A 21,619-nucleotide genomic window follows, 5' to 3' on the forward strand; every position below is an offset into this window, starting at 1 on the left:
CCGTTTATAAGTCCATACGAGTCGACCGCTGTTGTCGTGCAAATCAGTCTCAGTGGTTGCAAAAGCTGTTTTGCTGCAATTACATTTTCCATTCTCACTCAAAACTGCTTTAATTCACGTTGTTTTGGTCATAAACCAACGTTCACAGTCCTTACCATCTAATAATTGACCTATGGTTGCTTTAAACCTGGAATGTTTCTTTGAAAGGCCCAAAAACTGTCAAATAAATACATATATGAACATTTCAGGCAGTTAGGTCAAATAAACAAACATGCAACATGCAGTAATAAATGACCTGTGTTAACTTGACGACAAACGCATTTCTGGAATGTTCAAAAAGAGATGGTAAAAAGAAGAAAACATCAGCCCACACGTCTTCTAGGAAACATTTTAATGGGCAGGGAAAAAAGTGACATAAATAATAAAGTGTAACTGCTTTTAGTCTTAAATAGTTGGATGACAGGCAAATCAAATCTGCGGCCAAAGGTTTTGGCAGTTACACAAATTTGATTTCAGCAAACGTTGCTGCTTCACTGCTCTTGGATACAGTTTTTTAACACGTCCCCGCTGTATACTAAAGAGCATTTGTGAGATTTTTGATGTCAGAGTGAGTAGAGACTGAAAGGATGCAATCGTGGATTCAAGCCGCTGAAATGAGTTTCCTCAGACGGGGGTGGAGTCGCTGCTCCTTCGTATTAAGAACAGCCGAGGTGGTTCGAGCATCTGGCTACGCCTCCCCAGAGAAGTGTTTCGGGCACGTCCAACCGGGCAGAAACCCGGCGCAGCCGCAGGATAAGGTGGAGAGACCTTAGTATAGAGCTGGAGAAGGCAGCTGGGGAGAGGGGGGGTCTGGACCACATTAACCTAAACGCTGATATCGATCGATAGATGGAGGCTTAAGTGGCTATTTTTGGCAGATACATTGGGTCGTTACAAAAAGTGAATATTAGCATGAATTATCCTCCTCCCTCCAAACCTCTGCAGTCTGCTTTGGCATTCTGGATTTCAGTTTCTGGGTCAAATCCTGACTGACTGAGGTCCATTCATGCTGCATCAGAGTCCTGAGTTGATCACAAACTTACATTTTCTGCTGGTCCACCTGCTTAGTGAGGATTGGACCTGGGTACTTGATGGGATTGGATCTTGGAACTATCCTGGTTCATTGATCTACGGTCTCTGATTGTAATCACTTATGCTTTGTGACACAAGGCCTCATCATTGAGGGAAAAAGCATGAATCTTATCTTCTTGATAATGCACTCAGTGGTTCTTTCAGTTGCAACAATCGTACATTTAGTAGCAATTATTTTAATACAAGCTGCAAGATGGCTGCACGTTTTATCTCTATACAGCAAAAAAATAACACTATCAGCAAGTCTACTCCTATTACCGGTAATCAATCAGAATGATTGAGAAGTCTCTGCTGACCTCCACTGGTTTATGTATATCCCCTCTGATGACGACTGGATAGCTGAAAAGATCCTAGTTGATCATGATGTGTCACGGTCAGAATATAGATAAAATTGGGTTTTTGTGGTTAAATCAATTATTTATGCCAATGGGGCCTTTTGCAATATATTTAAGTAAATCTGTTAATCTCTAAATTATGTGAATCACTGAAGCAGAAAAAACCTGCAAACTTTATATCCCTGTGAACTTTTGGCCGTGTTTCTGTAGCTGCTGTAACATTTCTCCACTTAAAGTTTCTTTTCTTTCTTTTGCTAAATGGGACAAAATAATGAAGAAAAAAGTTTCCACTTGCATCTTGTGATCTAATTCAATGAAGAGTAGAGACAACAGATTTATGAGGCGGCTGATATCAGAGGCTTATTTTTGGTTCGTGTGCAGCGTTTTGACCAAACATTCTGCATTTTGACATGAGCGTTCCTGCAGCCGCATAATCCTGCCAACACGAGATAAAATCTGTTGAGCTGTTTGTTGTCATAAGCTTTAATAATTATGACTCATTTTCTTTTTCAACATATTCCAAATGATACGAGAGTGTTTGTTTTCTCATCTTCAATCTCTTGATCTATTTGCGAGCAATGTTGTTGAACTCGCCAGATGACTCGTTCGTTTCAAACCAACCGATGCTTCCTCTTCATCAGAGGGCGTATGCTGATTTCCAGAAAACGGTTATAAGGATGAAAGCTTATCCAAAAATAACCAGGTTGATCACCTCTCGCAAAGTAAAATCAACCCACAGAGCAACATCTGTAGGCACATTCCAGCTGCCAACTGCAAGTTTACAGCAAAGCGTCGTAGCAGACTTTAAGAGAAGACTGTCTGACGCACAAATTGATGCTAAAAGTAATTGAGGATTACAGCCGTCAGCATAATTAAGCACTTGAGGGCAGTTTATTCGAGTCCTCTCCTGTCACCCACCGCCTCGTGCATGTTCAGGATGGATGGTTGAAATAAAGTAAATAGATTTGAATGTGTCCTTCCTTATTTTTAAGATTCAGTGGTATATATAATATGATTCCCTTTCTAAGGAGTTAGACTAAAATGCACCGAATCAGCTGGACTTGAACCAACCTGGTTCAAAGTGTCCTGAGATGACCTTTGTCATAAATGGGTGCTGTCCAAAAAAAGCAGAGCTTGAACTGTTGAGGTGTGCGTTTGTAATCAGTGGTGGAAAAAGGTCAGGGTGACTCTTTTTCGTATTTGTTCATCCGCTTTTTTTTTTTTTTTTTATTTGGTCTGGTCCCAGCTGGTTCGCTGGCTGTACACGTATCCTCTGCTGTGACTGTGACCATGTGGCTGTCTGAATCCACTTCATCATCTCAGTAGCTTTTCTCACCGTGGAGCTTTTGGCGGCGTCACAAAGTTCCCTCTTCCTGCATCTAAGCTCGTGTAGCTCGTGTTGCTTTCCCACTTTTTCCTCACTTTTCCACCTCTGCTGAGGCTGCTGCTGAGTTTTTCTACGACAGTCAGAGACGATTGTGATCATCATCATGATCACCTGAATCTAATTTGCTTCACAACCGGTATGATCTTGAAAAGTGATTTACATAAAAGAAATAAAGCGTGAGCCAGCGGGATGATGCAATACCCAGAAGACGGTTCCAGTTTTAGGAGAGTTAAGCTGTGTGAAGTTCATGCTCCGTGCTGCTTCTGCCAACTGCATCCGGATTAGAGAGCGGGTCCAAGTCGGCGAAGAGGTTGAACCACGTCGAGAGGTCTTTCGACTTCCCAGCTGTTTCTGCAACACGAGTTACCAAAGACTGGATGTAATTAAGTATTAACGGCTGTGAAAATATCAAAACCTTCTTTTTCTGACAAATACTGAGTGCTTTCAGCGTTAATATGTTGTCCTTACGCGGTTCCATCTTACCTTTCACTGGAGGCTTCGCAGGGCTCTGATTGACTCCAGATGTTTGCTCTGTTGCCCCGGCAACGGGCTGCGGAGCCATCGCGGCCCAGTCTGAAACAGATGCGAGGTTTGGGCTAATTAACAGAGTAGTTCAAATGCAGCAAAGCATGTCCCAATAAATAAATAATCCCCTTCTCAGATGCTGCTGATGTGTTATTTTAGGCAAAATGGCAGTCCATATTATGATTTTACACTTAACACATGGCTATTTTCCTTTCTTAGTGTATCTTGCAAATATGTTTAGTAACACCATGTCAGGACCGGGGAATGAGCTGAGGAAATTTTACTCAAATAAAAAAACAAAACACGCACCACTTATTTAGATATTTATATGTGGATGCCTGAAAAGTCGTCACTTCTTGCCGTCCAAATCAAAATGTCACATCTTTATGTGCGCCAGCTACTTCACATCAACTTAGAAAGTAGATTATACCGATGAAGACTTTCCTAAAAGCCAACTGAAGTCTGGTTTGAGTCACGTTACGTAGCATGAACGATTGCCTTCATTTCTCCGTTTGATGGGAACGAAGCAATGCCTTTATCTCGCGTTCCACCGAAGATCCTTTATTGCTAAGATGCTCTTTGAGTCAAAATGTCATGCTTCAAAAGGCGCTGAAAGCACCAGGCGTTTATGACAGTGTGCACTCGTGTCCTCTGACCTGAGAAGGAAGACTTGTGGGAGCTCTGGTCCAGCAGCTGTGATGGCAGAAAGAAGGAGTTTTCCATCTGCGACGCTTCTGCTGGTCCAGCAGAGGCTGCGCTGGTTCCCGCCTCAGCCTCTCCGAACACTTCGGTCCACTCTCGAGAGAAGTCGCCCTCGTCCACAGACAGGCCGCCCAGGATCTCGCTGAGCAAGGCCATGCTGTCCTTCTCCTCTCCCTCGGGCTCTGGACCAGAAAAGAGAAGCACTCACCTCTCAATCATCAGGCAGGACGCCATATTTGTATTATAATAGGTCAAAATGAGGAGTTACTTCTGATAATTTCATAGATCAGTCTGAGACATAAAAAGAGCAGAAATACACTGGTTCCAGGTGATAACTTACAGGAGAAAAAATATTTGAGAGGGGAAGATTTTTTTTGGGCACTTCGAGAAAAAAGTGGAAATGTCGAGAAAAAAGTGGAAATGTCGAGATTAACATTGAAATACAGTTTCGAGAATTTTTTTTAGAAATTTTGCCTTTTTTCTCAAAATTTCAACTTTATTCACGAAAGTTTGACTTTTTTCCCAACATTTCGACTTTTTTCTCGACAATTCAATTTTTTTCTCGAAGTGCATAATGAAAAAAAAAATCTTCCTCCTCTCCAATATTATTTAAATTTTTCTCCTGCCTGGCCCTAATACTCTTCCGTTTCCAGTTGAAATACAATTTCAAGAAAAAAGTGGAAATGTCGAGAAAAAAGTGGAAATGTCGAGATTAACATTGAAATACAGTTTAGAGAATTTTTTTTTGAAATTTTGCCTTTTTTCTCAAAATTTCAACTTTATTCACGAAAGTTTGACTTTTTTCCCAACATTTCGACTTTTTTCTCGACAATTCAACTTTTTTCTCAAAGTGCATAATGAAAAAAAAAATCTTCCTCCTCTCCAATATTATTTTAATTTTTCTCCTGCCTGGCCCTAATACTCTTCCGTAGATAACTACACATTTCTAATAGTTTAAAAAAAAATTATTCTTGCCTTCTCTGCTCGTATCGCTGATTTTCTCAGTTTCTAGTGAGACGAGTCTGCAGATATGAAAAACAAAGGTTAACAAGAGTTTGTATACAATGTGCATGAATGTCCATTCTTTCTTTTTCAACTCACTCTTCCTCTGTGGTTTCAGGTTCACTTCTATCTTGTCTCTCCGTTTTACTTTTCTTCTTCCCCTTCTTTTTAGTTAGTTTGTCATTTGGGTCTCGTAAGGTCTGGAAGAAAAATCCCAGTCATTGCTTAGTGCCGTCTCTCGGGCGTCAGTTTGCTCATGGAGAAGTTAAAGATGCTCTCTCACCTTGAGTGTGGAGAATTCGTAATGCTGACAGCCCTTGAAGCTCTCATGGATGGCGGCCATGGTGTGGGATGTCTTCTCCCAGAAGTGCAGAAGTGTAGTCTGGGACATTCATGAGCAGACATGGATTCAGCTGTTTGCGATAAAAGTAGTAACTCCCTCCCGTAATCTCTGATTTACATACTTAGTGAACAGTCATCTTTTTTTAAGACCTTTTTTAAGCCTCTGTTTCCTGACTGAGCTGCAGCTGCTAGAGTAAACGGCCGGGATTGGTGGTGTACCTGGTACGTGGTTAAGACGTGAGAGAGCAGGTTGCAGCGGCTCGCTCCCAGCAGGTCCACTTTCTGGCAAACATCATTCTTGAGCTTGTCAAAGCTTGTTTTGGTGGTTCGCACCTGGGCCTGAACCTGAAACACAAGGGCAGGAAAATAAACAAACAGATGACAAAAGATGCTCTGTCCTGTGGATCTATAGGGTCAAATGCAGTTACAGCTCAGGCTTGTGGAGAGCTGGTCTTTCTGAGCGTGTCCTGCCCTCTAGTGGCAAGACTGCATCATGAATGATGATTATAAAAAAAACTATGTCTTATACAGGACTGTCTCAGAAAATTTGAATATTGTGATAAAGTTCTTTATTTTCTGTAATGCAATTAAAAAAAAACTAAAATGTCATACATTCTGGATTCATTACAAATCAACTGAAATATTGCAAGCCTTTTATTATTTTAATATTGCTGATTATGCCTTACAGTTTAAGATTAAGATTCCCAGAATATAATTTATAATTTTTTGAGATAGGATATTTGAGTTTTCTTAAACTGTAAGCCATGATCAGCAATATTAAAATAATAAAAGGCTTGCAATATTTCAGTTGATTTGTAATGAATCCAGAATGTATGACATTTTTGTTTTTTTTAAATTGCATTACAGAAAATCACAATATTCTAATTTCCTCCTGACAGTCCTGTATACAGTCATGCAGAAAATAATCTACATCCTTTCACCTGTAAGGTTTTACATTTATCAGTAAAAAGTCGTTTGGTTCTATATTTGGTTTAAAATACCACCCTGATAACATGTGATGAATAATTACACCATGTCATTATTTATTCAACAAAAGCTAAACCAAAATACAGAATCAGTGCATGGAAAAACTAAGTACACCCCATGATTCAGAAGCTTTTAGAGCAACCTTCAGCGGTGATGACTTGATTTTAATCATTTTCTGTAAGTTATTGCTCTGCCATGTTGTTGCAGGTGGATTTTGAACATATTGGTTTAGTTTATTGAGGTTTATGGGCTGTCTTTTATGAACAGTTTATTGAAGGCCCTCCTGCAGGATTTCAGACGGGACTGAGGTCTGAGATTTCACCGGACCAAATAATGATTCTGACATTCAGACACTCTGGTGTAGATGTTTCAATAAAAAAGATGTCAGCGCTGCTACAGAGGAAAGTGTCCCTGGGTGAAACGGTGCACCGCATTTGTCCTCCTGCTGTGTTCCTCACTTACAAGTCACTTTGAACGAAAGTGTTCGATACATTAATGTAATGTTGCATGAACTAGTTTCATCCGAGCTTGACTTGTGGGACGGATGGGCTCATATTCCACTCAAGAATACTTTAGTGTGCAGAGGAATCCGTGGTAGATTCAGTGACTTCGAGGCATCCAGGTCACGTTGGTATGAGGTGTTTGATATGCTGGTTGTTTTCGGTTTATGCCGAGCAAACTGGTCAAGCAACTCCACTTTGGGGGATTTTTAAAGTGTGTTGTTCCAGAAGTGTTGTAGTTTGTTCAGATGCCGCTTGGCAGCACAGTTTAGGCTTGTCATGCTGTTTAGAAAGAACAGGCTTCCTTCCTGATAAACCATATTTGATCAGTTCTTTTCTACTGGAGCATCTGAGTTGTTACTCTTGAGTTTTTTTGTTTTTTTTATCATTATCGTCATCGTTGTTACTTTGAGCACTGCAGAGTCTGACCTTGGTGTGATTTATCATAGATCATTGCTGATGTCTTCCCTCCTTGGCATTGTGTTAACACACACCTGAATGCCCCAGAACAGCGAAGGTGCCAAAACTTCTGCTCGAGTTGAGGTGCCCACACTTATTTGCAGAACAGTTAATCGCATGCATGCGATCGTCAGCACTTTTTAAAGTGCTGCTTTACTTTGGCTTCAATGAATACTGATGACGCACAATATGTCCTGGAGTTTGTATTAAGAACTAGATGATATACATACATACATATATATATGTACAGGACTGTCTCAGAAAATTAGAATATTGTGATTTTCTGTAATGCAATTACAAAAATTTCATACATTCTTGATTCATTACAAATCAACTGAAATATTGCAAGCCTTTTATTATTTTAATATTGCTGATCATGGCTTACAGCTTAAGAAAACTCAAATATCCTATCTAAAAAAATTTGAATATTCTGGGAATCTTAATCCTTAACTGTAAGCCATAATCAGCAATATTAAAATAATAAAAGGCTTGCAATATTTCAGTTGATTTGTAATGAATCCAGAATGTATGACATTTTTGTTTTTTTAATTGCATTACAGAAAATGAAGAAAAAGAACTTTATCACAATATTTTAATTTTCTGAGACAGTCCTGTGTGTGTGTGTGTGTATATATATATATATATATATATATATATATATAGAAAGGTTGTAATTTCTGTTTTAGATGTTACCAGATTTTATGAGAAAACACAATATGGTGCTATAAAAAGAAAAATCTGATTAACTCATAGTTTAAAAACATCTGCAGGCCTAAAGCAAACATTTAAATTAGTGCAGCCATAATTTCCATAGGAAATATCTGATATTGTTTTTATGCTGATTTTGCTGCAGGTTGCAAATTAACCATTAATTGAAAAAAAAAAAAAATTATTTGAAGGACTGTTGTATTAATTGCTTTTTTTTACTATAAACTGGCACTTTTTAATCGGTGGCGTTGACACTAATTTGTTTTAGTGAGTGACAGGTTTTACTTTGCAGTTAATCAGAGGAAACGGTTTCAGGACTGATGTGTTGAGTGAAAGACGAACCCTGCGGAACTTCTCCATCTGCTTATGCGTGTCGGGGTCCAGCTCGTGGGACACGTCCTTCATCCACAGCAAGGCTCCGCGGTACTCCGTCCTGGACTGCTCCATGCGATTCACTGTCAGCCACGTGTCCGAGATGGCTCGATAGCGAAACGTTTCCACTTCCTGGTACAAGCGGCACAACGGGTTCCTCAGAGCCAACCTGCAGGACGAGGAAGCAGACTCAAACTCAGACTTATAACACAAATACGTTATAAACTATCATTACTGGCATCGTTTTAAACTGAAGCACTGGGCCAGATTTGATAAACTTCCATACAGAACCAACAATCAAAAGTAAATTAACAAATCTATTTTAGTTCTCTTCAATATGTTCAAAGGAAAATTTCCTACTGGTCATTAGAAATAAATAATATGTGAGTTCTAACATGTAGAACAATACAATCAGGTCTTCACAGCATCTACCACCACAATTATAACATTACAAATGCAACATTTCCATTGATCATTACTTGTTTTCTAAACTGTTAAACAGACTTGGAAATCAAATAAATGTAATCCTGATTTAAAAAGTAATAAGTCTATCAATGCTGTTGAGGAAGCAGCTGCTCTGTGAAGGGGACTCAATGATTCCTGATGGAAAATATTTTCCCAACTCTTAAACTACTCAAGACAAAAAGCCACTCCCTTTTTTATTTTAAGAGATTTCAAGTGGAAGTTCGGCTCATCTTGAGTCAAAAATATCTACTGGTGCAGTTGTACTTCTAGTGTGGATTAACATGTGAACATGTGCAGTGAACATTGAAGTAGGAAGCCCACCTCTGCTGGGAGGAGAAGCAGAGAGCTTTCCCCGTGGCCTGCATGATCTTCCCAGCCCTGGTTTTATCCTGCGACCCCTGGGAGCGCAGGAAACGACCCAGCTCATTCTCTTCTTGGGAAAGAACTGAACGACACAGAAGGGAAATGTAGTCTCACAAAATGCTTCCATCCACCGAAAACAACACCTAAACAGTTTAATTCAGCAGAGGTTATGTGAATGAATCCCCCTGCAGACGTGGGATCTCTCAGCAGCTCCGCATCGTGGAGTTTTCAGATCGCGTGAAAAGAAATAATAACCTGAAACTTAATCCTCAGAACAATCTTCATTCAAATACATTGAGAAGCTGAGAGCTGCTGGGGTTGAAACAACCGCTGATTTGTTTAGAACGTGATGTCAACTGATTCATGTAAATTAAGTATAATTTACAACACTCTGCAGTATCCTGACACAGTATGTGGCTCCTCTAAAAACTACCACCTGCATGAGTCCCAGTCGAGGGGTGCACACTAAACATGCGATGTAAAGCTTACTTTCCTAAGGGTGTAACAAGCAGCCGTACTGTAAAGATCAGGCGATTCTGACCTCAGCGCTCACAGATGTGAACTCTGAACCAGCACGTGTGCTTGCCATGGACTTTCTTGATGTTTGATTTTAACCTTAAAGTAAAAGTCGACGGGAGTTGACCACTGCTGGTCTCTGGAAACGTCACTGTTTGATCCCAGTGGAGCAAAATGCTGACACGTCTCAGGTAAGTGGATTCCCTCAACGGATTCTATACAATAAAGTCTGGAGTACTCTGACTAGTCTGCTGTCATACATCTAAATCGGGGGTCGGCAACCCGCGGCTCTCGAACGTCGAGATTAATGTTGAAATACAGTTTCAAGAATAAAGTCGAAACTTGACATTTCGATTTTTTTCTCAACATTTAAACTTTTTTCTTGACATTTCGACTTTTTTCTCAAAATTGTACTTCAACATTAATCTCAACATTTCGACTTTTTTCTTGACATTTTGACTTTTTTCTCAACATTTTCACTTTTTTCTCTACATTTTGACTTTTTTCTTGACATTTCGATTTTTTTCTCAACATTTAAACTTTTTTCTTGACATTTCGACTTTTTTCTCGAAATTGTACTTCAAAAGTAATCTCAACATTTCGACTTTTTTCTCAACATTTTGACTTTTTTCTTGACATTTTGACTTTTTTCTCCAAGTGCATAATGAAAAAAAAAATCTTTCTCCGCTAAAATATTATTTTTATTTTTCTCCTGCCTGGCCCTAATACTCTTCCATAGATTCGCGTAACAAAAAGAGTCATGTGGAAAGACATTTGCATGCTACATTTGCAACCGAATAGTAAGTTATAACTAATATAGCTACAAGCTCCATGTGTTGCTTTCATTATAAGGCTTATACAAGACTTTTCATTTTTTGCGGCTCCAGACACATTTGTTTTTGGTGTTTTTGGTCCAATATGACTCTTTCAACATTTTAGTTTGCCGACCCCTGATCTAGATGCTATAAAATATGAAACATTTCTACAAAATAGATTTGATTTGAACATACAGCAAATCCTTCTCTGGTACTGTTCGATGACCTTTAGCAGCTCCATGCACGTTCTTTGGATAGAGTGGAAGACCTGCAGAAAAACATCAGAAGGGCTTCAGTGAATTCAGAGTATTGTGAGTAATGTTACATTAAAGCTTAAGAAAAACGGTGGATTTAATCAAGTATTTATCCATTCAGTTATCCTCGGCTCATCAGGAGGTGTAAGTGATAGCAGCTGGAAGACTTAAAGCTGTACCGAGTGCATTTCTTGAGTGGTCTATGGTGGATAAACACGGCTCTCACTGAGCATCTACTTCCCCAAAACAGTCCAGTCTTCCTCCTCCTCACCTCCAGCTTGGCGTCCAGGTGTGCGTCTGACGCCACCACATGTTCATCCTCTGCCTTCCTGGTGACTCTGATGAGCGTCTGTTTGGTCTTCCAGTACTTCTGCTGGAACTTGTTCACCACTGAAGAGTCTTGGCTTTGTATGAAGCGGTCGAAGTAGTCTCGGGAGTAGCCGCTGCAGTGACGACAAGATCGGACCAGAGCTGTGACTCATCCGCCGCTAAAAATAATCAGTACGAGTGTATACAGCAGCATACTTACAAATTCCCTCCCTCCATGTTTCAAGGTGACCTGTGAAGAGAGCAGCACAGCTTATGGTTGCATCAAAAGTGGGATCTGGTCTAAATAATAAATAAACGACAGATAACTCTGAGCTAAATGTGCATTTATAACTCTGGGATCTCAATCACAGTTTATGCCTCTACTGGTTACGTATTAACACGAATAAGGTTTATATGACAATCGATATAACAACACGCAAATCTTTAAAGTCCAAGTATTTCCATGGATATGAAAGCCGACCTCCATTACGTATATTTTCATTTGTAACATCTTAATTGTACTATTTTTTCTTACTTTTGAGTGTGTTGTGTCGTAGTAAGACACTAGGCAGCACAGTCCTACTCCTTGCTGCTGCAGTATTGTGAATCTATTTGTTACTGGTCAAATAAATCATACATTTTCCTGTTCATTCATCAATTTCTGCAAAATGGTAGTGATAGAAATATATGAAAAATGCTAATGTTTCGGACCCCCATAAGATTATTTAAAAAGGTTGCTTGTTACGGTTAAGGGGAAAATGAATACAACTGCATGGGAATTAATACTAAGAGCGGCTCCAAAAGCATGTCCATCTACAGCAGCCTCTGTGTTAACGTGTCCAACTTAAGCAGACATATGCTTTATATTAACTTAATATTTAAATTTTACATGGCCCTGCACAGAATGAGGAAAAAAGAGGCTTCAAAACCATTCTTCAGGGAAACCTGTGGGTGACGTCACACAGGGTAAGTCCAGTAATTTAGTCCATGGGATATTGTGCAAAACCAAAGTGAACTTTATTGGTAAATCTATCATCACTTGCTTTACCCACAAAAATAGCCAGATTGAATTCATCTCAAATGTATTGATTTTGTTTGGTAAATTGAATTTACACAAAAGGTAGAGCTGCCAAATTGTTGCCTTGTTTTATTCGTTTTTCATGTGAATTTAAATCATATATACAATCCCAAAGACATACAGATTCAATATACAGAGTGATAAAGCAATTGAGATTTATGATAAGTGGTTTGATGAGACGTAAGATTTGTATCTAGACTTATCCTTTGTTGTGTATCCTCTCTTTAAATACTGGTTTTATATATAGTTTTATATTTATTGGTTTTGTTGATGTATGTTTTTTACCCTTCTTATTGTTATAACGTTTGTTATATATATATATATATATATATATATATATATATATATATATATATATATATATATATATATATATATATATATATATATATATAAATAAATAAATAAATAAATAAAAGATCCTGTTTTGGCTTTTGTCCGTAGATCACAACCAAATCTTGCAGAATGGAAAATGGATGACAGCAGGGTGGGTGTTGTGAGCCAAACACTCCAAGACTAGACAACAGAGTATATATATATCTTAAAAGCTGAGCATATCTACTGATCTACTGTGTTTTGTTCTTTATTTTCTAATAAAGTTGTGTGAAAAAAACTGTCTATGGATAAATCCACTTTGAGACAAAGCTAACTACATTAAAGGAAGTCCATCTTCAGTGGGTCACAGATTTGCTGCTCATGTTAATGAAGAATAATTGGATGGATTTGGTAAATACTACAAATGTGGGCTCCAGACCAGCTCAGGGAGTCAGTTATGCCAGGTGGGCTGGAGTGAGGCCCTGGTTGAGAGGGGCCTAGAGGGGCCTCTAATGATGATGAAATAATACAGAAAAAATAATTACACACGTTTTTAACTAACATATAATCACAAATGTTTTATTTTCAATGTCCTGGTACCAATAACTATTTGTTTTGGAAACATAAACGCCTGCAGGGCCCTGCCTCCCCCCCGTCTCTATTTTTGTAAAATGGTTCAGTCCGACTGGATCAGCTCGGGTAGCAGACCGGTGGTTTGTCACAGACAGTATTCAGAGTGCTCAGTTCTTTCACAAATATGGTAATTATAGTAAAATATACCATTAAAATGCATAATTGTGTATAAAGTAGCATCAAGAAATGTCGCTGCTGTGTTGAGGGCCCTCAAAAGATTGTTTTCATGGGGCCCAACATCCCTCGTAGCCCCTGCTTCTTAGGCCCATGTGGTTGTTACAGGACAGGCCCAGCAAGTGGTTACCATGGTAACACACAGGTGTGTGAGTGACACACCTGAGGCTGATTGAAGAGCGGAGCATCACTGTGGAGGTTCACCAAGTAAACGAGGATCCACGAGAGTAAATGGATGGACTACTTGCGCTGAGTGAGGTAAGCCTGAGCTGATTCAAAATAATTTACATGATTGGTGAAACTTTCACTGGAGGAAGTTTGTTTTGAGGGACACATGGCTACAATTTATCAAAGCTGTGTGGTTGTTAACTTGTTGTTGGCCTAGCCCGGCTTTAGTTGTGGGAACACTTGGCTTTAGTGGTCTTGGTTGACATGAAACGTTGTCCAGACTGAGATATAACTTTAGTTTTGAGTTAAAACGTTTTCTTCTGCTTTAAATAACCAAAAGTTATTGTAAGGTGCGGTTCACCTGGGTTTATCCGACACCTGTCAATCAGCTTCCCTGGTGGCCACGCCCCCATCCCATCCCTTTGAAACCTGTTTTTTAATATACTTTGATTTGTTTATTTAACAACACATTAATTGCGTTTTCAGTTCCATTTTCCTCAGACATTAGCAAAATATTTACTTAAATTGTATTTATTTATTAGCTGATCAAGCCTTGATCTAGGCTTTGAAGTAAAACAGCTTGTCTTTGGATTTCCTCAAATGTATAAAGCACAGTGAGAATAAGAATTACATTTTGAACATAAATATCGCCTTTTTTGTAGAACAGCATCAAGGCACCGTCATTCATTATCGCCACATCTCGCGTCACGACTCGTTTTTAATAAGACGTTTCAGGATGCAATGCAACAAACGCCCTCCACAGAGCTAAAATCCCCAAAATAAACGCATTTGGAGCAATATATGTATCACTCGTCGATAATTAACCATCTCCATAGATCTTGATTAGATGGCCGCACCGGGATAAACTGCGGAAGACCAGCAGCGCTTCTTCCTCCTCTGAATAAACCACGAGCATGGCCATTTAAATAAAGCAGATATCACAATTATGACAACAAAGACTCAACGTAATGTTCACGTACCTCTGCGTGTCGACAACCTGTAACATCAGTCCCATTTTTGAAGCAAACCTGCAGGCCCTGGTGTGTAGATGTAGAAACAGCTGCTCGATCATCAGCGCGTCTCTCGCCTGCAGGAGACCCGTGACGTCACCCAGGGCGTGCTCATCATTTTCACCCACTGTCCGAAACTACAATGGCTTCATCTAGCCGGCCTTGTTCAAATGTTTGTCTGGTGCAAATATGACATTTACACCACGCCAGCTCCACCTCATGCACTCATTACTGAGTAAACTGGGCTGCTCGTTGTATTATAGGTCGCAAAACAGAGACGGTTTATTAAAAAAAAAATTAATGCACTCGCCTCAGAAAGTATGCAGACTGGTTCATGCCTTGCAAAAGTTGTTTTTTTTTATTGACTGTATTTGCAACTTATATTATTTGACATACATTTCAATTTTATTGCATCCACATTCATCTAATAATTAATATAATAATAATAATCTAATAATCATTTCAGCCCTGTTACCATATCCCTTTTTATCAAAATAATCATAAATTATATTCTCACCTCACAAGGATGTAACCTATTGTCCTTTTAATAGTTTGAATGATTATATGCATGACGTATTTCAGAAAATATTTGAAAATAAATATTGAAATTAGTCAAATAAAAAGTGTGAATATTGAAAAGTTCGGCAAGAGAGATTTCAAAAGTCAATTAAATTAATAAAGGTCAAGTCATATATAAAATCAAATGAGTATTCAATGAGAATGTGACTTTCTTTACTTAATGGCAAAGGATTTATTAAATAATAATTAAAAATATACTTTTTTACAGGTTCCTGAGTATTGGTAACAGGGTTGTGCCAAGCATAGCACAAAACAAATTAAACATCTTATAAAAAGTATACCTTTCATGCCTAAGCTGGACGAATCAAATTATTTGATGTTCTTCATAAATATATAACAGAAAATAATAAAATAAAGGGTCAATTTTTAAAAAGTGTTGATGCCTAAATTGTCCTCCAATTCTGGAATGACCCAAATACATGTGTGTTTTTTTTAAAGTAACTAGAGACAAACAGGGACTACTTTTTTAAATAAATAAATAAAGATACACCACTGTGCATACAAGGTTCTGCATCTCAAAATGACCAGATACATAAATAAAATCCGAATCCTGGAACATTGTGTAACCCATGGAAAGTACAAACTAACTAGTAAAATATGCCCAAAATCATCCAGTGTCAGGCATGCAATTGGTACAGAAGATAAATAAGTCTTTATCTTCATCAAAGATGAAAATATGAGCCAGCATTTCCTGTCATTGCAGACCCCCAACCTGTCCGGGGTGGTTCTTCTGTTTTTTTGTTTACGCTTTTGTTGTTGTTTTGTCTCTCCACCCTCTCCTCACATTTGCTCTGGATGATGAATTGAACTGAAGTGAAGATTCAGTCCGTGGGGTTCCTTGACTAAGCTGTCTTTTTAATAAATTGACATTATTTGACATTTGCATTCTGGCTTCCCTTGGAATAAATTGGCATACTGTATGATATATATATATATATATATATATATATATATATATATATATATACATATACTAAACTGGATTATAACTTGGATTTAATTGGATTATATTTACATTTGTAAACTTTGATTGCTCTTCTATGTAAAGTGCCTGCTGTGAAATTACACTCTTAAGTATATTGAAAGAACTGACTTCAATTCAAAGATGCATCTATCCAATCAAGCATTTCTCTTAAGCTTCATCTTATTTTCCAAGTATGATGATTTTTGTGACTATCCTGATATCTAGTAGCTTGTTTGTTCAGGGCAGTATTATTATATCTGCTTACTGCTTATTAGTGCAGACCTTAGATATAAAGCTTGTGAATCAAAATATTCAAACTATCCCTCTGAGAGTTTTGTGTTAGTAACTAAAAAAGATGAATATTGAACTACTACATCTCTACATTTCACTTATACAGTACACTTATACAGAGTTTATACAGTAGATGTATATTAGCGCTACAAAAACTAGTCTTTCCCAGACATAAATTAATTGTAGACATGCAAATCCATGCTGATTTCCTATTTTATAATGTTGTCCAGCAAATCAATCAATCAATTAAAATCAATGCTTGAATAACTGCAGTACAAATGGGAATCGGTAGGTGTGGAGTGATTATTTGCCCAAGCTCACAGGAACCAATCAGCTCTCCAGGCAAGTTATGTGCACCATGTGAGCAGTAAAACATGATTCAAGTGTTGAAATGAGACTTTTGTAGGCTTTTCTGCAAGATGCTGTCTGTAAACTTGTAGACTCAAAATGAACGAGCGGAAGTCCTGTGGGATGTCAACTGGTGGCAGCTCAATACCTGGACCGTGTTCTGGTCAACGGAAAGGTCAGGATGGAGTTTATCTGCAAATAGTATCACATTTATTCAATGTGAAAATATATTTCTATCCCTAAATTTCAGAACTCTGTGTTAGCAATGATTCTTAAAGGGAAAAGAAAAAATCAACAACAATCCTGTTGCACGTGTTTAGATGTGTACGAAGACAGGAAAGGACAAAATAACTCCAGACACGTGTTTGTATCCTCAGTAAATGCTTTGGGGGGTGTTGGGGAAAGAGAGGGCAACTTTACAATGCAGTAAATTTTTACTTTCACAACGTTTAAAAAATATATATTTTTATCAACATGAAATTTAGTCGAAGTAAAAGCTTGAAATACATGAGGATCATAATGTCTGCAATAGAATACAATTCAAAATAAATGCAGAAATCTTATTTGCATCTATTTTCCATCAAATAACAGTTTTCTCTGATTTGGATCATACTGATAGCAGATCATTTTGCACATTTAAGAAGTTATTGCATGTAAATTGTTAATTTTATTCTGTATTTATCATTTTTTTAGGACCTGTAAGGGGAAAAATTGTCCCATTTCTGCTTAGCTATTACATCCTTATGAGTTGCAAGAGTCATCTCATAAACTGCCGTTTTCACTTCATGCCCATAAAAGCAGAAATTTAATGTTCATGCTAGTTGAGCTGTTATTTATTTCTGCAGACAGGTCGTCTGCTTTATTGCAGTGAATCATTATCTGAACAATGTAAAACGTCTCAGACTGGAAGTATATACTTAAGAAAAGCACAAGAAATCTACAAAAAAAAAATGTTTTTGCACCTTTTTATGTGAAGAAATAAAAATAGATCACATGAAGAGGCGGTTCCTTCAAAGAGCCATACAGTCATTTCAGAATGAGGATGATAAGACAATGAGAGGATATAAGCATCATATAATGTTTTATTTACATGCATATGTGCCACCTCCATTGTTATTGTTTTTCAAACCATCACTAGGAGCAGCTTTGGATGTGTAATTTTGTTTTCGCCCAAAGGGTGGCAGTGTAACACAAAGGCGTCACACTGAAACAGACTTGTCTCTGCTGCTTGCGGCCCCAAGCTTTCATCTGTTGGCTTCAATTTATTTCATCACAGTGTACTGCTGCTGATCTTATGGCATGTACATTTTGTTGTCACCTAAAGGGAATTTCTTGTCATGCTCCCAAATTGATGTACCTGTTTGTAGCCTTGGACAGTGTTTGCGCTGCAAAGTCAGGGAGTGTGTGAGCAGCATGCAGGTTTTACTGATCAGAGTCTGTGCGGCACATTTTAAAGAGCAGGTTATGGCTGAGATTTGGAAAGTGAGCTTTATGTAGCGCTTTGTGGACCAAATTTGTTTATCACCCAGGGAATGTCGAACCCTTTGATCCTCGGACACCCCGGGGCCACTTTCTGCACAATGTAGCTTGTTTTCATCCTGTATGTGCTCTGGAATTGTGTTTGTTGGGGTGTTTTACATCCTTAGCTTCAGAATATCATCTTTTTTTTTTCTTTCGTCCTGAGGAAAAGTCTTCGCCACTGCTCCCAACCATGACCTGTGATATCATCTAAAGGCTTTTGATATGAGCAGAGAGGAGGGGGATGTAATCTCGGTAAATGCTCGTGTCCTTCACCCTATCTGATCCTCCTCATGCACTTACAACTTATCTTCAGGTCCTAGATGGTATTAAAGCCATTTGAGTTCACTTGAATAAGACAGGAAACCAATCAGGCCAATAGAGTAAGTGTGTTTGGCATCTAATTCAATCAGGATAGAGTCAAAGAAATTCAGATATTGATCATGCGTCCCCATGGATTTTTTCCTTTGACATTTTGTCTCTCTGGTGCTGTTTTTCTGTGTCGTAATGACAAGTGTTTGTCATTTTCCACCATCATTAGCTGTACACCAGCTAATCATGTCAGAATCGGCGGCAGTCCCATTTTCTAGGACATGTCTAAACCAGTGCCCTCATTATGAGGGTTTGCAGCCCCCCCAGAGTGGCCGACCTGACCCCAAAAATTGCTCAATTGACTTTTTCCGTCCCCAGTTATGTGTGGTGATGGGGAACCATGACATTTACATTTGCGGCACTCCAAAATGATCTCCTGCTCTGCACGAGTTGTCGACACAGACTGCAGCTCAAAACAGGTCACAGGATCAAAAGTGTCTGTTGCCTGAAGGAGCCACTGAGTTGATCCTTTCCGTTTCTGCACCAAATGGGGTTTTCTCTCCTCCGTTTCCCCCCCCACCCCTCTTTCTCTCTCTCACCAGTAACTTGCTGGAACACATTTAGATCCTTAGTAGAACTCCTCGGTGCCCACTCATCACTCTGCGTGCTGTTTGAAGATTACTACGCTCAGAGACATCCGCACTGGGCATCCAGGCAGCTTAGAGGCCAAAATCCATAATCCCTTACCCTTCATGGGAATTCTCCATGCACTTCAACATGCTGAAATACAGCCCCGCTGCAGCAGCCTCTCATGGCCGAGGAACTATTGCAGCCGCAGGCTGAGATAGATGGATGACATGTCTCAATGAATGTGGGAGAAGTGAAGGAAGTTAGATTTAAAAATAAGTTATATACCAAAGATAGCCTCTTCCCAGAAATAAAATTGGCAATCGGGTTGTAAAAGGATGTTTCTTGCAAGGTGTTTTATTTCTAATGTATGCATGCACTCTACAGCAGTAAGTCCACATGCACTGGCAACTGTTTTATGTATAGCATAACAGCCTAGAAGACATTTTGTGCTGAAAATATATTCACACTGGTGAAACCCAGCAGCAACACAGCCTCTTTACCAGTCGTCTCAATAAGAAATGTCCTCAGAGGCTTTGGTGCCTTATTAAAAAGCGTAAATAAATGTAGTTCCTTGATTTAGTAATCTGCATGAACAAGTAATATGTAAAGTTCAGCTGTTGTAGCTGAAGAACTGGCGGGGTTTAATTTTCCCCCCTCTAGGCTGAAGTCTAATGCTTTGTTAGTCTACTGTGCTAAAACCCCCTTATTAGCTCGGGGAGTTAGTCCTGCAGTGAGCAAGAATAATAAAAGTCTTCTCATATTCACATTTGGTCTGTTCTAATTATGAAAGCGCTTCTTTGATGAGCCCATTCCACATTTTTTGCACTTGACAACTGAAAGTAAGAGAGAAACTGTCAGATATCAGGAAGCAGGTTCCAAATGTTGATCATCTGGGTTTTTTTTTTTTAATATAATTTACCCTTGAATCCATTTTTTTTTTTTTAAATTAGCATTACATCCACATGATTTTTACAAATGCCCCTGATGCAGTTAGTCAGGAAGCCGCCAGCCAGCCCTCCAGACTTTTTTTTCTTTTAACTCGTTATAACAAGTGTGGGTGAATTCATGTGGGTTCATGCTTTTGCATGAGATTTTAAGTCATTCACAAATTATTGAGACCGGACGTCAATGAACGGCTCCCCATTCATGCACTGATGCACGAACAAAATGCTGAATCCTGCAGCTGTTAAGGTGTTTTAGTTATAGTCACTGATTTAATTTGTTTAATTATATTCATCTTCATGGTGAGGCTTTTTTTTTAATGAATAAACGGAGTGATGGAAGTTTGTGTAAATTACACATTTTGTTGTCATGATTATGTAAGCAGAACTTGTGACTTCGGATAAAAATCAAACTGGGTCCTTTTCTGTAGAAATGGTAAGTAAAAAACAACAACTTTTTAAATCCTGTTATATTCCGCGTACATAAACCCATCACATTTTGAACTTTGTGCAAAATAAGGCACCAAGTTAGAACAGGGACTTAAATGTTTGGTGACATTGTATTATATGACTTGAAGAAACATTAAAAACCATTTTCACACAAAGTAATATGTTCATGTGTAGTCTGATTCTAGCTGACATTTTCCATAGGGATAACTTCATAATCTCAGTGGTTCTCTGGATTAGAGACGTCACAATGATCCCTGACACGTGACAATAAATGGTTACAAGTTTAGATTTAAAGATCTTTTTCTAAAATATTGTTTTTCTTTTTTGTTATACTGCCTTAAATTTGCTTTACATACAGTAGTAGTCGTAGATGGTTAAATGAAATGCTCACGTCAAAACAAAACATTTTAATCCTCCATGGAAGCGACGGGACTCTGAAAATCACCGTTGGTGACCCAAGTCCAGACTGTTGTTGTTTCCATCAAGCTCTCTTTTCCTTCATTGATGAAGTAATTGCTAATTCATGATTAATTCATGAACATGCATTGCACAATTTTGTGCTTTGGAGGTGTGGCCTTGGAGGCAGGTCTGAAGGGAGGGGGTTGCTCTTCTTTTCTTTTTTTTTTTCTTTCTCTCCCCCCCCAGCATTTTCTACCCATCCTTTTTAAAAAGAGGATCATTCAGTTAGAATCTGCTCGGTTTGTTTTACAACTAATCCTACTGAAAATCCCTGAATCAATTGGTTTCTACATGTAATGAATTGTTCTTGCATGCACAACATTAAATGTAAATTCATACATGTTCATGAGCTTTTACCATAACTAATGCCATTTATGCTTGAAGTTGCACATGGATTCATGTGTCCTCATGCCGTGTTTCCACGTGCCTGTTGAAGTCAGCCGGATCTTGTAATCTCTGAGAGTTGTGCAACTTTTTTTCTTCTGTTTTACCCCGCTCCTTTTTAAATTTGTCTCAAGGACGTGTCTTCTCTTTCAAAAGCCTGAAACTTCACTTATTTCTTGTTTCTTCTCCGTGG

At 38.6% G+C, this 21,619-nt stretch overlaps 1 protein-coding gene across 1 annotated transcript; it reads right to left on the reverse strand.

Annotated features, from left to right (window-relative positions):
• Nucleotides 1-1,322: 1,322 nt before the first annotated feature.
• ica1 (islet cell autoantigen 1) lies at nucleotides 1,323-14,629 on the reverse strand. The gene is made up of 13 exons (XM_061718556.1): nucleotides 14,521-14,629; nucleotides 11,393-11,422; nucleotides 11,135-11,306; nucleotides 10,805-10,877; nucleotides 9,237-9,360; nucleotides 8,421-8,619; nucleotides 5,644-5,769; nucleotides 5,366-5,464; nucleotides 5,182-5,282; nucleotides 5,056-5,102; nucleotides 4,035-4,262; nucleotides 3,337-3,426; nucleotides 1,323-3,204 (listed from the first exon to the last, which is right to left on the reverse strand). The coding sequence occupies exons 2-13, from the start codon at nucleotides 11,407-11,409 to the stop codon at nucleotides 3,083-3,085; spliced, it is 1,398 nt and encodes a 465-aa protein (XP_061574540.1). The 5' UTR covers nucleotides 11,410-11,422; nucleotides 14,521-14,629; the 3' UTR covers nucleotides 1,323-3,082.
• Between the last annotated feature and the right edge of the window lie 6,990 nt (nucleotides 14,630-21,619).

Source organism: Cololabis saira, chromosome 3 (genome assembly GCF_033807715.1).
Source record: "Cololabis saira isolate AMF1-May2022 chromosome 3, fColSai1.1, whole genome shotgun sequence".
NCBI lineage: Eukaryota > Metazoa > Chordata > Actinopteri > Beloniformes > Belonidae > Cololabis > Cololabis saira.